The following is a 16,811-nucleotide window of genomic DNA, read 5'->3' on the forward strand; positions in this document are numbered from 1 at the left end:
AAGGGATGCTAAGCTTTATATACCACACACATATGATATTAGCGATGTGAGACACTAATCAAAAGCAAAAGCTATCACCTTATCACCTATACGTACAGATGAGTTAAAGAGCAGAAGTGTTAAATTAAAGCAGCTAAATTTTCCTTTCGATCCGCCATTAATTAAAAGATATGGTTTAATCAGCAATAATAATGATAAGAAAGGCAATAAATTATGGACTCTGAAGTTATCATATGTATATATCCTTTCCCTCCAATCATTCTCCACCGTGTTTCCCTTTGGACTTTTTTGCTTCGTGGGCTTCTCTCTCTAGAATTCTTGTTGTTTTCATTTTTATTTATTTATAGATTTATAAATTCGCGAGTCATTTTTCATTCTTCGAAACATTTTATCGTGTTCCGGCGGGAGAAGAATGAAGTGAAAGAGTGCAAGAAAGTGATTCTTCTGCTTCTACGAAACTGTATTGTATTTTTTTTTACGTTCGTTGTGGGTTTGGATTTGTGAATTCTCTTCTTACTCTGCCTGTGATTTTTCTTTCTCCAATTTTTGGTTTTTTTTAGTATTCCACTTTTTTTTTTCTTTCGTCTTTCTTTTTGTGAGTTATCGGTCATCTTCGTCATGGTTACGAGGTACTCTTTTTCCTCCTGTGTTCTGTCGGTGTGTGTGGTTTTGGAGTGTTTGTAATCCATTTATTCTTTTTAATTGAGGTGGGTTTTGTTTTTGTTCATTGATTAATAGTTTTTTTGGGTTTTCAAGATGTGGGTTTGTGTCGAAAGATCAATTTGGATACTTTGATGTTAAAGTTGCATCCTTTTTTCGTGTAATACAGTTCCTTCATTGAGATTTTCTGTTGTGTTTTGTCTATATTTTTGCATGTGGTGGAGTAGAAATGTTTAACTCCGATTGGGATATATGAATGCTTGTTATTTTAGTGATTTGGGGAATTTACAAATTTCTTGCTGATTTATCACTGTCGAAGTTTCTGGGTAGGTTGACCTAAATTAAATTGAGTTAAATCACTAACCGAGTTGATTTTTAAATATTGTTTTAATCGCTCTAATTATCTGTGGAGATTTCACATGAATTGAGGTGTTTTCCGTGATTAAGCAGCGAGGGTTTTTTTAAATAGAAAATTTGAGAATGAAAAAGTGCTTCTTTGAATGTGATTCCTGCTTGAAAATCTCATTTCCACAGTATATTTTATCTTGTTCTTAAATCGATCAAGTTTGCACTACATTCTTTTCATTCATCATTTTGATATGCGTATGGGCTGTTAGTGTCCTTGTGTAGTGTTAAAGCGATAAATTAGATTTGCTACTCACTTCTCATGCGATCTCTTCTTTGTTTTTCTCTGTGTTTATTTATTGATGTTGCTTGTAAAGTTGATATATTGAATGCTCAAAAGTGAACCTGTTATTTGTTTTTCTTTTGAAATAGTATGCTTAAGAGCATATTCCTGAACTTGGTCAAGGCATTTGCATTTATTTCTTGCTTCTCTTTCATTACATTGCACTTGGTCCGATTGACAAGATTTAGTTCTGCTGCTGGTCGCACCAAATTTATGCAAGTAGCAATATCCTAGGATTAACGTTCTTACTTTATTCAATGTGTCTCTTAATCATTACTTTTACTTCTACTTCATACGATTACGTATTTATGTACTTGGCAATTCGGAACTATCATGATAATTTTGTTTGTGGAATGCTTTTGCAGAAGTGAGTGAGGCCAATGGAACAACCATCGCCAAATTTCATATCTGGTAAGTTAAAATGGTTGCTTTTGTTCTTGTCAACAAGTTACAATTGATTGATGCATCACAAGCATCAGTCAATATTTGTTTTTAAGAAACACATTTCTATATCTTGAATATCTGGATTACCACATTTTTATTTGTAGGTTCTTCTAAAATTCCATTTACGACCTCTGGAAAAGGAAAGGGTGCATGGAGACTTCCTAATGGAACTGATGCATTCAATGCGTCAAGCGATGTTAGCTTGTTTTCTACCTCGTTGCCTGTCCTAAGACATGGGAATTGTAAGCATCAGCAATTGGGTTATTGACTAATTTGTTATGGAGTGTGAATTTTGTCGTTTTTTTAAAGTTTTTTTAATCTTAAACAATCATTTATAATAAGTTCTTTCATTCACAGTTAATTTTAACAAATCCGAACAAAGTGGCCAATTGATTCATGATGTATTCCCTAATCTTGGTAATCTTCAACTAGAAGATGAAGTTAAGGATTCTCTCGATGATATTGAACCAAGAGCAATTGGAAGCTTTCTCCCTGGCGACGAAGATGAACTTTTAGCTGGTCTAATGGATGATTTTGATCTTAGTGGGTTGCCGACTCAACTCGAGGATTTGGATGATGATTTCTTTGAAAGTGGCGGGGGGTTGGAGATAGAATCCGAAGGTCCAGAGAATTTGGTCAATGGTGTATCAAGAGCAGCAACGTCTGATGGTAATATTGGCATTTCTCATTATGGTTTGGCGAACGGTGTCGGAACTGTTAGTGGTGAACACCCATATGGAGAGCACCCTTCAAGGACATTATTTGTTCGGAATATCAACAGTAATGCTGAGGACTCTGAGCTTAAGGCTCTTTTTGAGGTATTTTGGATAAAGATTTAAATTCCTTGAATATGTGATGGTCTATTACTTTTATTTGCAAATCATGTATGTTCGCCAGTTCAATGTTTTCATTTGTTTTGCTTTCTAGTAGTAGTAGATATTTTACTCGAAATAGGAAAAAAAGTCTTATCTTGGGAAAACTACTTGATCGATTAAAATTACATCATGTATCATCCACTTTTGGTTAAACTCATTTTTCATTTCTGAACAATATTATATGTTTGTTCATTTGTGGAAGTTTTGCGTTGCCTCAGGCACTTGTATAATATTTACACGTGGATTTGGATATCATTTATTTGAAAATGTATTTTTATGCGAAGTGAATCTTTCAAGGAGATAATAAGCATTTCTAGTGATTATGATTATTGGTTTAAGTGATTTTAGGTTGCAGCGGCGATGTACTTTTCAGTTGTTGTTGTTGTTGTTGTTTTATTTATTTATTTGTTTTTAACTCTCTGTTTGCAAATGATATTTAAAAATATTAGTTTGTTACTCTTACCTTTCTTGGTCTCTCTGTATAGCAATTTGGAGATATCAGAACTCTTTATACTGCATGTAAGCACAGGGGATTTGTGATGATATCTTACTATGATATAAGAGCGGCTCGATCTGCAATGCGTGGATTACAGAACAAGCCTTTAAGACGTAGGAAACTTGATATTCATTTTTCAATCCCAAAGGTGCCAGCCAAGATACCTTTTCTTTTAAAATCTTGTCTCTAAAACTGGACCTCCAGTCATCAGATTTTCTTTGTACATGCAGGATAACCCGTCAGAAAAGGATGTTAACCAGGGAACTTTGGTGGTGTTCAATTTGGATGCATCTGTTTCTAATGATGACCTTCGCCAAATATTCGGAGCTTATGGGGAAGTGAAGGAGGTGGAATTTAACTTTGCTGACTTGTGTAAAATTGTTTTGTCTTCTAAAAATTTCTCTGCTTACTATGGATAAAATCATATTGGCTGTCTGATGCACTTACTGCAGATAAGGGAAACACCTCACAAACGCCACCATAAGTTTATTGAGTTCTATGACGTCAGAGCTGCGGAGGCAGCTCTGAAGGCTTTAAATAGAAGTGACATAGCTGGGAAGCGTATAAAGCTCGAACCTAGCCGACCTGGTGGTGCCCGTCGGAGGTACATTCCAAAATTTCATTTTTGGATGCCGATTTTGTTGTGGTTGTAATGTACTATGTTCATTTTTCTTCTTTCAGTGGCTGTAAATTAACCTTTCTTGCTAGTGTCTATAATAGGAAATGCGCACCATTTAGTGGATTGTATGTATGGCTCTGATGTGAAGTTGGAACATAGCCGAAAATTAATATTTTAAAAGGTCCCCACGGCGCTGCCTCATAATTTAAAATCTGGAACATTGCAATGTATTTATTAGTTTTCTCCACTGCTGTTTCCGGTCCTGTCAGTTTGTAGCTTCGTTCTTTGGGGATTGCATCTTTGTTGGTGCTCTAGTAATCGTTTACTTTCTGGCATTCTGTTGCATTCGAGTCCAAAGGATATTTAATGTGCTTTCCATGCACAGTTTAATGCAGCAATTGAGTCAAGATCAGGAGCAAGACGAGTCTCTAACTTTCCGGCATCAAGTTGGTTCACCCTTAGCCAACTCTCCTCCAGGTATGTTGATGGATGGTCTAAATTTGTTTAACAGTTTCTTGCATGAAATATAACTGGTGGAACGTTCTTTCAGGTAACTGGCCTAATCTTGGCAGTCCAGTTGAGCTCAACTCATTGCAGGGCTACAGTCCTAAGCCCAGTATGGGAAGTCTTAGCCCTGTGGGAGGCAATCACTTACCTGGTTTGGCCTCTATACTCCCATCGCAAGTATCAGCTCCTGTGAAGATTGCTCCCATCGGCAAAGATCCAAGACGGATTAACCAAGTTATAACCAAGACTGATACCATACAAGGAGCAGCTTATCAGCATCATTACTCTGGCTATGATCCTAAGATAAGTTCAAGTTGCGAACCTATCTCCCCGTTCGGTGATTCCCAGTCCTCTAGCGTTGGGACCCTCTCTGGTCCTCAGTTTCTATGGGGAAGTCCCACTGTTCACTCGGAGCACATCAATTCTTCACCTGCACCCTGGTCATCGTCACTGAAAGGACGTCCATTCTCATCGAGTGGACAGGGTGTTGGTTTTCCATACACAAGTCAGCACAGTTCATTTCTTGGTTCACATCATCACGTGGGATCTGCTCCACCTGGAATTCAAATTGAAAGGAATTTTGGTCTCTTCCCCGAGTCCCCGGAAGCATCATATGTAAACCAGGCATATGGAGTAAAAAAGTTTGGTTACAGCAACGAGAATCATGCGATGAATATTGGTAGTCCTGGAACCATGAACATGGGAATTGGTTTTGCTAGAAACTTCGCTGAAGGCGGTTCTCCTCACTCCAGAATGATGCCAATGGCAAGAAACGGTCCTTTATATTTTGTCAATGGCTCTTTTGGAGGCATTGGCGGAATTACTAATGATGGATTGATTGACCGCGCCCGAAGTAGAAGACCTGAAAGTGGAGGCCAGATTGATAACAAAAGGCAGTATCAACTTGATCTGGAAAAGATCGTAAATGGTGAAGATAGTAGAACAACTTTGATGATTAAAAACATACCGAACAAGTGAGAGCAGAGAAAATTTTCTTTGTATAGGGATTCGTACTTACAATGGCTTATCTCTTATGGATTTTATTTGTTCCTCCTCTGAAGGTACACTTCAAAGATGCTTCTTGCAGCTATTGATGAAACCCACAAGGGCACATATGACTTTCTCTATTTACCGATAGATTTCAAGGTAACTTTGTATATGTTTCAAAATTTCACCAGTCTTTAGTGAATTTGAAACTGCAATTTTGTAATATTTGTTTTGGTCCAGAATAAGTGCAATGTTGGGTATGCCTTCATCAATATGGTGTCTCCTTCACACATTGTTACCTTCTTCGAGGTTTGTATTTCGTTTCTGTGATATCCTTTATATGATAATTGCTCTTTGATAACCCGGGCAATCCACATAATCACTAGATCTTTTTTTCTAAAACCTTTGGTGGCAAATCAACTTATCTCACATCTCTTCATAGGCGTTTAATGGGAAGAAATGGGAAAAGTTCAATAGTGAAAAGGTTGCTTCATTGGCATATGCAAGAATTCAAGGAAAGGCAGGCCTGATCTCGCACTTCCAGAATTCAAGTTTGATGAATGAAGATAAACGTTGCCGGCCAATCATTTTCCAATCAGAGGGCCAAGGAACCAGTGATCTAGTATGTTATCGTTTCTTTTCATAGTATTCTTTAAGTATGCCTCCTCTTTGCAGAACACTTGGATTGTATACTTGGTAGATATATGTGATAATCTTTTCTTCTCGTTTTTATGTATCGACTTAGGTATCTGTCTCGTCTGGCAATTTAAACATCTTTATCCGTCAACCAGACGGGTCTTATGCTGGAGATTCACTTGACAGCCCAAATAGCGATCCAGATGAAAGGTTGTAGCACAGTTGAAATGTGCTCTTGACTTTGCTGACTCTTGGTGAGAATCATAGGGGAATATGCACCAACTTTTGTATAGTTTATTTCTTTTTTAGCTTAGTCAGTAAGGTGTAAGGCAATGCCCGCTTTTGTGATGGATAATTATGTCGCTGGGCAGTACAGGACGAGGTTTTTGCTTCTGCAACTGACCGTTAACAATGAATGAAAGACCAAGACTAAGACCAAGGCGAGGCGTATTTCATTTTTGGTTGGTCCCGTTTGGACGCCTTTATTCTAGTAATTGTACAGTGGTTTATAAAGCTGGGTTGAAGGTCGGAAATATGCATGAACTGTGTGCTGTCTCAGAAACTCATCGTTGTGGCAATGAACACACTTTTTCATGGTCTTTACTGAATTTGGCTTTCAGGTTCAAGTTTATGTACTATGGCAGTAATATTTATGGACCAAAGATGAGATGATGAATAACTCTATTCTCTTCACTAATACAAGTTTTTCCTTTGCAAGTTGTTTTTGCTTACTTTCAGCAAATATGGAGCTGAAATTTGAAGTACACACTTTGAGGGTAACTTTTCATGTGAATAATTGCTGATTTTTTTTACCCTCATTTTCTCAATGATTTTTCAAAAGAGGAATGTTTATTTATGTTTTAGTTGAGACAATTAAAGTATTAAACCCAAGAAGAGAAAAAATTATGGGAAATTTGTTTTTTGTTTTGTTTTTTTTTGTCTCCGTGTGTGTAAGTTTCGATCTTATTTTTTTGTTTTTTTTTTCCAGCAATTGTAGTTTCTTTTCCTAACACGACGTTGATGTTTATACGATATTAATATTACAGTGACGTGAAAGTGATGTATAGTATCACATCAATATTTCTAATTAAAAAGGTAAATTTGTCGAAAATCAGAACACGACGACTAAAACTGAAATTGAACGGAAACGTCAAGAAGTTACAACATTATCGGACAAAAAATACAAACTTTTTCTAGAAATTATTGTGTTAGATTGACCGAACAAAATTGTAAAGTTAAATAAAATCGAATGGTTTGAATCAGTTTTTAATCCATTATGATTTTGATTGGTTTTAAAACAATTTTTAAATTTTTTTTTTTATTGATTCAAGTTTGAGATAAAACTAACTAAAACGAAAATTATTATATTGATTCAGTTTTCACAAAAACGGAATTTATTTATTTTTTAAGGAAAGCATATGTACGTAATATGTTGAAAGCAAGAAAGCGAAAGCATCGCAGCGATGGCGGATTACCACCATGTCTACAAAGATGTGGAAGGGGCGTCGACTCAGTGGGATGACATTCAAAGAAAACTGGGAAATCTTCCCCCGAAACCACCGCCATTCAAGCCACCGGCTTTTGCACCAGCTGAGGATGAAAATTTGAAGCCCAAAGGCAAGGCCTGGATCGATCAGAAAACCGAGGAAGAGCTTGAAGACCTCGAAGATGATCTAGATGACGATCGCTTCCTCCAAGAATACAGGTCTTGTTCGCTATCCTATTTGAAAATCTTTACGCTTCTTTGATCGCTATCCGAGGACCGCATTTTCTTATTCTATTGATAATTTGGTGAAGTTTATTGCTTTTGGGGAGATTTGGTCCAAATTTGATTAATTCCTCCTCGAGCTTCTGGTTGCAAGACTCAATTTTGATTGGGATATCAATGGTTGTGTTATCGTGATGCTTGCTTTTAGTTCATGTGTACCGATTTAGATGCTGTTCTGAATTTGATATCTTTTGCTTGAATCTAATCTGGAACTCCTCTACTGGGTTGCTACATTACTGAGGGATGTATTGGCGTATTGCTTTAATTGGAAACAGTAAAATTTTGTTCTGATTGTTGTAGGAAGAGAAGGTTGTCTGAGATGAGAGAATCGGCCAAGATTGCGAGGTTTGGATCAGTGATTCCTATCTCGGGATCGGATTTCGTTCGCGAAGTTTCCCAAGCCCCGCCAGAAGTTTGGGTGGTTGTGATGCTATTCAAAGACGGGTAAATTGAACTCATCTGCCACAAAATTGCTGTTGCTCTTGGCCTACTGCTAGCATCATCACATTTCATTTATAATACATCTGTTATTTCTTTTGTAGATATCCAGAATGTTGGCTGCTTTTGCAATGTTTAGAACAATTGGCGACAAGATATCCCGCAACAAAATTTGTCAAAATTATATCTACAGAGTGCATTCCCAACTATCCAGATTGTAACCTCCCCACTCTGTTTGTGTATAATAATAGTGCTGTTAAGGCAACTCATGTGGGAGTGCGCAGCTTCGGTCGGAGATCAACCCCTGAAAGTATGTCATGTATCTCTTTCCATTTCTCTACTTCTTCATAAATTCTTGGATGCCTTTTTATTCTCTATCGGCCGTCTATTTCTACACATCAAGCATATGTTGTTTATCTTGAAAGTTTAATGTTTTGCATATGAATGATTGTGGTATGATACTTCACTTTAAACTCAAAATAAATTGGGGCCAAATGGATGAAAGTTACAGAGCAAGGAAAATTAGGTGACGGGTGAACGTGGAAGAAAGTTAGACCAACCAGTAGGAAAACACCTTTTGAAGTTTGGAAGATGTCTATCATGTTCTGGTAGATGTAGTGAAGAATGAGAAATGGACAATAGTTCAATCCATTTGAAGTTTGTCGGTCCTTGTGATTATGGATGCTGTGATTGCTAGAGCAATTGCTACAAAATAAGCTAATTCTAATTCTTGAAGGGTTAAAATCCTCAAAAGGTGAAACACACAGAAGGGAAGGAAGTCACACCACACCTTAACTTGATAGAAGATCGAGGACAGAAGTTCAAATCCTGAACTTCCTATTCTATTTCACCTCATGCTATCTATTTCGTTGATAATGATCTTTACTTGCTTTGGAGGTGATGGAATCTTCATGCACGTGTCTTCTCGTAGGTGTTGCCTTAGTTCTATGTCAGCGGGATCCTGTGCTAAATGATGGACATGGTGGTGAGCAATCCAGGGAAGCCGTCCTTGATGAAGTGCGGAAGAAGCTCGTGGAGAGGGTTGTTAGAGACCATGTAGATGATGAGGATGATGGATCTTCAAGTGACTGATATGTCTTATTTCCTGGGCATTAAGCTTCAATCTACCCTCATCATTATTTAATTTCGATTCTTTTCCTGGGTTTTCTGGTGTCTTTAACTTTGTTACAGTACTGTGTTTTGGGTCCTTGTATTCAACGTAGGATTTCGTTGTGTTTTTGCTTCAAAATGACAGATACTTCACCTATGAAGCAGCAGACCACAGAATCACTGCCCACCAAACACACAAAAAATCAAGAAAAGTAACTCCTGAGAATGAAGCAAGAACTGTTTTAAATTCGACGAAAACCCCAAAATTTCAGTCGAAAATGGTTCGGGTTTTTTTTTTTATCAGCCGAATTGAAATTTAAAAATTCGTCTTTTTTTTTTTCCTTCAAATTTGGAAAATTTCAGGGTGAGAAGCGTTTGGTGCAAAATGATCGGAAAAATAAGGTTGCGCTTGGATTGAAGTATTTCAAATTTATGAATTTCGATTATAATTTTAGTGTTAACAATGAAACATAGAAAAATACCAAATTCATAATTTAAGTATTTGCATATTACTTATATGAATTAAAAAGGATTTTAAATCATCATTTTATTAGATGAACTTAAAATTCATCATAACTACCATGAATTACCATATAAACATAAAAATGTGGATTTGATGTTCGTGGTGCTATTTTTTTAAACAACAAAAATGAATTTGAAATACTTCTATCTAGTCGGAGCCAAAGATAATTTGATGGTGTTATTTTGTTCTACTACGTGTCCGATGGTGAATTTCGATTATAATACATATATTAATAAATTTAATATGCGAGTCAGCGAGTGTATGTAAAATATGATTCATAGCTTTAATAAATCCAAGCTTTGATCCACAATATCCTCGGGAAATTACAATAATATTTTAATTACAAGAAAAATAAATGAATTGAAATGATAACTGAAATGAGTGGGATATATAAAAGTGGCATATAAGATGTCACATGTCATAATTGATTTTTATCAAACTGGAAACATGGGGCCTATGCATAACATATAGCTTCAATCTCTACCGTTGGATTCGATGTGGGGAGGCCGCACTACACGTTCATTTCAATAATTGTTAGATTTTTCCCAACTGGCCATGAGGCGACAATCAGCTTATAAATTATTTTTTAAATTACAAAATTATTTCATAACATTAATGAAAATATATTTTCATTGCAGTTTTTAAATTTCATTAACAAAATGTGTAACCTTCATATATATATATATATATATGCAAAAAGAACGTGCGATGCACGTTGACAAAAAAATATAATATAAATTAAAAATAAATATATAGTTAAAAATTTATTCTATTAAACTTGTGTTATTAGCAAATAAAAATATAATGAGCAATTAACACATATATAACAAAATGGATTGAAAGAAATATTAAAAAACGGTTTCCGTCCACGCATCATTATAATAAAATAAAATGTAACAAAACATAATAAATCAACAATTTAGATAGAGATATAATATGTATCAAATTATATTGTTGATAACCAATTAATGTAAGAGTAACGGTAGATGCAAGGTTCTAAAAAGCGTGAATCGCGTCGAAGCGTGAAGTTCAAGCTTCAGATTTTTCAAGCTTAAGCGAGCTTAGAACGATAGTAAGCGTGAAAAAGCGTTTTCAATTTTTACTATAATTTTAATTATTTTAAGACAAACATTAAATAAAATGTTAGATTAACCATAAATATATGATTTAATAGATAATTCAAGTTTTAAACTATAAATATATATATTTATAAAAATGTTTTCATTTTAAAAAATAAATGAAATCTTCTGTAAAAAAATGGTCGCTTAATCGAGATTAAACGTATTAAAGCTTAAGTGAGATTAAACGTCGCTTAAGCGAGCTTTTTAGAACATTGGGTAGATGTAAACTTTAGTTTACACCTTACTTATTAATTAAAAAATTTTATTTGACCAATGAGATATTTATTTCTTATCATAAGTAATTTTTTTATTTAATGAGCGGAATTTTAGGTGAGTTTAAGCTAAGGCGTACACAATAAGGTGTAAATCTAGCATTTTTTTAATATAATATAAAGAACGTTTATAAAAAAAGTTTGACATAGAACATTAAGTTAAATTATCTACGATCTTGTTAATTTCTTTAGTACATTTATATAGGTGAGATAAATAATTTATTTTTAAATGTTCATAATTATTGGTTCTTAATGTTATTTAGGTGGAAACTATTGGATATTGAACTAATTCTTTTATTAATTTAATTTAATATAATTTTTAATATATCATGATACTTGATTTATTATCAATAAATTATAATATTAATTAAAAAAAATTGACCAAAGTATTCATTTTTTTCATGACTTCTAAATTTTATAATTTTAGATAATGATTACAAAATATAATTAGGTGATATTCTTCTAATTACAATCATGTTGCTATTTTACTGATTCTATTTAATAAATTCTAAATTAAACTTACTTTAAATTCTATTGAGTAAAATTAAGTTAAAACATTTAGATCACTTAAATTAAAATAAATTAATTTAATAATTTATAAAAAAGCGAAAATAGAAATAAACATTGAAAATATCGCATTAGTTTTATGTTTAATTATTTATCAATTTTTCCATTTTATCATAGTTAATTATGTATTTTTAGAGAAGTATAATTTCAAATTAAAAGTATACATGACTACAAACTCAAATATAAATATAATTCAACATTACATTTTTATTTTTAATTATTTTCTTGGACTCCAATTTAAATAATGAATTAAATTAATAATTTTATTTATGGGGCTATTTTATATCCGTTGAATAAACTTAATAAATTATTAAAAATGATTGTCATGTAATTAAATAAAACTCCTACGGAAATAACACAAAAAACTCACGTGCATAGCCAATTATTAATAAATCATGTGTATAATATAACAATAAAAAATAGCAACCTAATTGTAATCTAGATTGAAATAAACATATAATTAATATGAGCAGGAAGTAAATATACACGGTTAATTAATTTGCTCATGAAATTAAAGTTGATAAGTAGAGCAATATAAATTCTCATGTCTTTTAGATTTCAAACAAATCTATCTAATTCTAACGTTTGTCAACGGTTCATTTAAAATTTAGTTTAAAATAATTTTCAAATTTCCACAGCATATACATATGATTTATTTATAATTGTTGAAATTATAGTGTTGTAATGAAAATTTATGTATTGTCTAACAACGATTAATTATATCCATACTGTGTTTATTAATTAATATTAAAAAATAAAAAAAACCAAATGGATTATTATAAGCCATATTGATTTTTTAAGTTTATTTTTAATTATTTTTTTCATTTTATAGATATTGATTTTTTAAGTTTGATTTTTAATTATTTTTTTTCATTTTATAGATAGTTTATTAGTTATAATAATAACTAATTAGTGATAATGCTAAGTTGAAAAAAATGTGGATAAGTAGTTGGTGGGCCAACCTAATAATAATTAGTATTTAAACGTAGAAGTGTAGATAAAAAGTTAATTTTGTAAACAATGTTGATTTTTGATGTTGTAATAACATGTAATTATAGTGTTGTAATGAAAATTTATGTATTGATAACCTTTCTTATTCTTAGTACTCTAACGACGATTAATTATATCCATACTGTGTTTATTAATTAATATTAAAAAAATAAAAAAAAAACCAAATGGATTATTATAAGCCATATTGATTTTTTAAGTTTATTTTTAATTATTTTTTTCATTTTATAGATATTGATTTTTTAAGTTTGATTTTTAATTATTTTTTTTTTCATTTTATAGATAGTTTATTAGTTATAATAATAACTAATTAGTGATAATGCTAAGTTGAAAAAAATGTGGATAAGTAGTTGGTGGGCCAACCTAATAATAATTAGTATTTAAACGTAGAAGTGTAGATAAAAAGTTAATTTTGTAAACAATGTTGATTTTTGATGTTGTAATAACATGTAATTATATTAGTGGAAAAATTTATAAAAAATATTATTTTTTTAATGACAAGTAATTATATTATGGAAAAATTTATAAAGAATATTGATTTTTTATGATTTAATGACAAGTAATTATATTAGTGGGAATAGTTAGTTGAGAAAAACGTGGATAACTTAGTGGGTGAATAATGTAACTATAGAAGTTTTTGTGGAAGGCAAAATGCGTCAATACACAATTGTAAAACACTCTCCAATATCCACACTTTTATAGGAATAGGAAAAAAAAATGCGCACGTAATACAAATTTTTTTTTAGTCAATTCATTCAAATATCATATTTAATCATTGAATATTTGCATTTCACAATTAATATAAAGTTATATTGATTAATTATTATTGAGTTCTCTACAATATAATACAATAAAATTATATTTTATTTTAGAAAAACTTTATACAACTAAACATACTTTATAATAAACTCGTTTAATCAAATTTTATTAAATTATTGCAGTATATTTGTAAACAAACAAATAATAAAAATTAAATAATAAGTTAAAACAAGTGAAACATTTAGAAGTAATAATATTGTGAGTGAATAAATAATAAAACCAAAATACAAATGTTCTCTTACAATCAATTTATATGTAATATGATGAGCAGATATGAAAAATCATTTATTCATTTAAATGATTTTTTATCCCACTTAAATCATAATATATAATTTTTTCAATTAATTGACTCACTAATTATATACATAACATGGTAAAAATATATTTGAAAAATTATTTTGCAAAAACTGTAATTTTGGTCATGTATGATTGTCACTTTGCGTTTTCAGTCATCTATGTTTTCATAATTCACTTTTAGTCCTGCATGTTTCGATTTTTGACAATTTCAGTCATTTTTTCTCTAAAATGCATATGTAACACTATACATGTTAGCTCTACAATAATACTGCATTGATGTCACATCAGCACCGCGTCGAAAAAAGATAAAATTGCAACAACAAAAAAAATAAAAAAATATCGGACTAAAACTGAAATCTGAAAAATAGAGGACCAACAAAGCAAATTTCTCAAATATTTTTACACTAACTTTTTAAATACAATTTAAATACAAATGATAATTTTAAGTTATGGACTTATAACCATAGAGAGACATAAGTTATAATGAATCTCTATAATTTTAAAGTGTTTATTAGTTATCAGTATTACATTTGATACATAAATTTTTTAATTGGCAAAAAAAAAAAAAATCAAACAAAGCACTTTTTAAAAATGATAAAATTTAGAATGAGGATATAATAAGAATCTTAGTTAATTATCACAATTAAAGTTAACATCTTAATTAACTTACTAATAATTTATAATTAAATAATTAATTTTAACAAATTTTATTAAACTATTGTAGTATATTTGTAAAAAAAATAACAATTTAAAAAAATAAATAATAAATTAATTCAAGTGAAATATTTATGAGTAGAACATTTATATATTTATATCTATTAACTTTCCAATATCACTTTAATATACGTCATTGATTTTATTATATATAATATAACATATGGATGAATAGTTAATAAAACGAAAAAAACAACTCTCTCTCTCTAATAGTTAATTTATGTGTAATATGGTGAGAAGATATTATTAAAAAAATAATTAATATAATTAATTTTTTATTCTACTTAAATCCTAATAATAATTAATTTCAGTAATTAATAACCATTGAATTATATAAATAACATGACAAAGAGGTATCATTAAATTTAAAGAATTTTTACATTAACATTTTCATTTACTCTGAATACTATCAATAATATCATATTATAGACTAATAATCATGTATGAGTAATAATGAAATCTGTATAGCTTAAAAGTGATTGTAAGTTATCAATATCGTACTTGAAACATTTATTTTTTTTACGGTAAAAAATTAAAAAAAACTTACAAAATATTTAAAATGGTAAAATTTGAATGAAAATTAATAGTTAAACTTACTAAATAACGTAGAATATTATTTAAATTTTTATATATATTTTTATTTTTTTACGTATGCTATTCTATTAATTTTGTACTTAACTTTTTTGTTGGGATCGGTTCAGAGGGTAGAGGGGGGTGAATACACTCTGAAACTTTTTTTCTTTTTCTTTTCAAAATGATCAAGTGAAGTTTAGTTCACTTAATCTGTTTTCTCAACTTCTAAAACGGTTTGAACAACTTAAATAGTGCGGAAATAGTTCAGAGGTTTTAGTGATGCAAAGTTTATAACACAATGTATGAGCAATATGTAAGATAAATAGCAGTAAAGACTAAGACACGATTTATGGAAGTTCGAAGGCTTAATCCTTCTACGTCTCCCCTTCTTCCACTTAGGAAGGAATTCACTAGAAGACTTTGGTTATTACAACGTCTTGCAATACACCCACTTCAGACTTAGGACTTATCCAATGCCTAATCCGAAACTCCTAGATTTACACAGATAAGATTCTCAGTTCTTATCAGACTGGTGGAAGCTTTTAGAGTAGCTTCAAGTCTCTTCAATAATGAGTACAGTCCGGTTGAGCTTCTCAAACTGCAGAGCGGTCGAGAGGCTTGGAAACCCTAGGATGATCCTTGAAGATCAGATATGTAAACTGTAGGCGAGGGTTTATTTGAGCAGCAAGTGAATGATCTTGTAAGTGTGCTCAAGTATTGCTTCAGTATATCAGATGAGGACTTCTGATAGTATTCAAGTGATTGAGTTGATTGAGATTTTTCGTGTTGCTTGTCTTCTTTCCACTTCTTGAGCAATCTTCCCTTTATATAGGTCAATCATCAACGTCTTTATTTTGAACGTTCTGATGCTGCATTGAATGCACATTTAATGCTTCATAAATGCATTGATGATTCTGCATGAAGATCGTACACTTCTTTAAATGCAGACAACTTTCAGGGTCCAAAACTGGTGTAAACGGTCGAATGCTTTATCTGTAGCCATTCTGCGTTTTTGCCATTTTAGTGCAACCTGTTGTCTCGATGCAAGAGTCAACAGATCTTCTGATACGCCGGTTCTGCTTTTGATAAAAGATCTTTCAATGAACGTCTTGTCTCAAGTATTTGTCTTGAGATATCTTGATAAGCAGTTGACTTTCTACCGGTAGATAGATTTATCCTCTGCTGGTTTGAATAACCAGTCGATAGGCTTGTGACTGCAACCGGTCGAGAGACAAAGGCGGTTGACAAACTTCCGGTAGATAACTTGAAGGGTTTAGACGGTTGCGGTAGGAGTTGTAGTAGATTCCTGAAATACAAAAGATTGGCAGCACATTCCTATACAATGAGTTGTTGTTTGTTATCACCAAAATGTCGGATTCAACAATTTCTCCCTTTTTGGTGATGACAAAACTTAAGTGCTCCAAGAACAATATGAAAGCATTAAAATGAACTTCATTGAGAGAATGAATTTCATTAATTACAATAAGCATTCTTATTACACCTACTGAAGAAAAACAAAATGAGATACAGCTGCGATAAGTAAAGAAGAGACAAGTTGTTCATCTTTTGAACCAACTGGCTCCTTCTGACCTATCGCCTTCTCTTCTTCTTCTGTCGGCTTCTTCCTCACGTCTTCTTGCCTCTGCTGCTCTTCGTTGCTCTTCTTCCCCCTTTTTGGCATCACCTTGG

General features: G+C 32.0%; 2 protein-coding genes across 8 annotated transcripts; both read left to right on the forward strand.

Moving 5' to 3' along the window:
* Positions 1–278: 278 nt before the first annotated feature.
* LOC140893433 (protein MEI2-like 5) lies at positions 279–6,574 on the forward strand. 7 transcript variants are annotated; one of them, XM_073302505.1, is made up of 14 exons: positions 279–460; positions 1,714–1,759; positions 1,897–2,034; positions 2,150–2,610; positions 3,153–3,311; positions 3,394–3,510; positions 3,616–3,767; positions 4,168–4,259; positions 4,333–5,263; positions 5,351–5,435; positions 5,517–5,585; positions 5,719–5,898; positions 6,022–6,166; positions 6,284–6,574. In XM_073302505.1, the coding sequence occupies exons 2-13, from the start codon at positions 1,729–1,731 to the stop codon at positions 6,127–6,129; spliced, it is 2,523 nt and encodes an 840-aa protein (XP_073158606.1). In that variant the 5' UTR covers positions 279–460; positions 1,714–1,728; the 3' UTR covers positions 6,130–6,166; positions 6,284–6,574. The 7 variants fall into 7 exon arrangements, with proteins under 7 accessions (XP_073158606.1, XP_073158607.1, XP_073158602.1 ...); XM_073302506.1 differs by having other exon boundaries at positions 6,289–6,574; XM_073302501.1 differs by having other exon boundaries at positions 6,022–6,574.
* Positions 6,575–7,332: 758 nt separating this feature from the next.
* LOC140893434 (uncharacterized) lies at positions 7,333–9,415 on the forward strand. The gene is made up of 4 exons (XM_073302508.1): positions 7,333–7,617; positions 7,981–8,124; positions 8,223–8,428; positions 9,050–9,415. Exons 1-4 carry the CDS (start codon positions 7,376–7,378, stop codon positions 9,208–9,210), a joined length of 753 nt encoding a protein of 250 aa, XP_073158609.1. The 5' UTR covers positions 7,333–7,375; the 3' UTR covers positions 9,211–9,415.
* Positions 9,416–16,811: the final 7,396 nt, after the last annotated feature.

Source organism: Henckelia pumila, chromosome 3 (genome assembly GCF_033568475.1).
Source record: "Henckelia pumila isolate YLH828 chromosome 3, ASM3356847v2, whole genome shotgun sequence".
Taxonomy (NCBI): Eukaryota; Viridiplantae; Streptophyta; class Magnoliopsida; order Lamiales; family Gesneriaceae; genus Henckelia; species Henckelia pumila.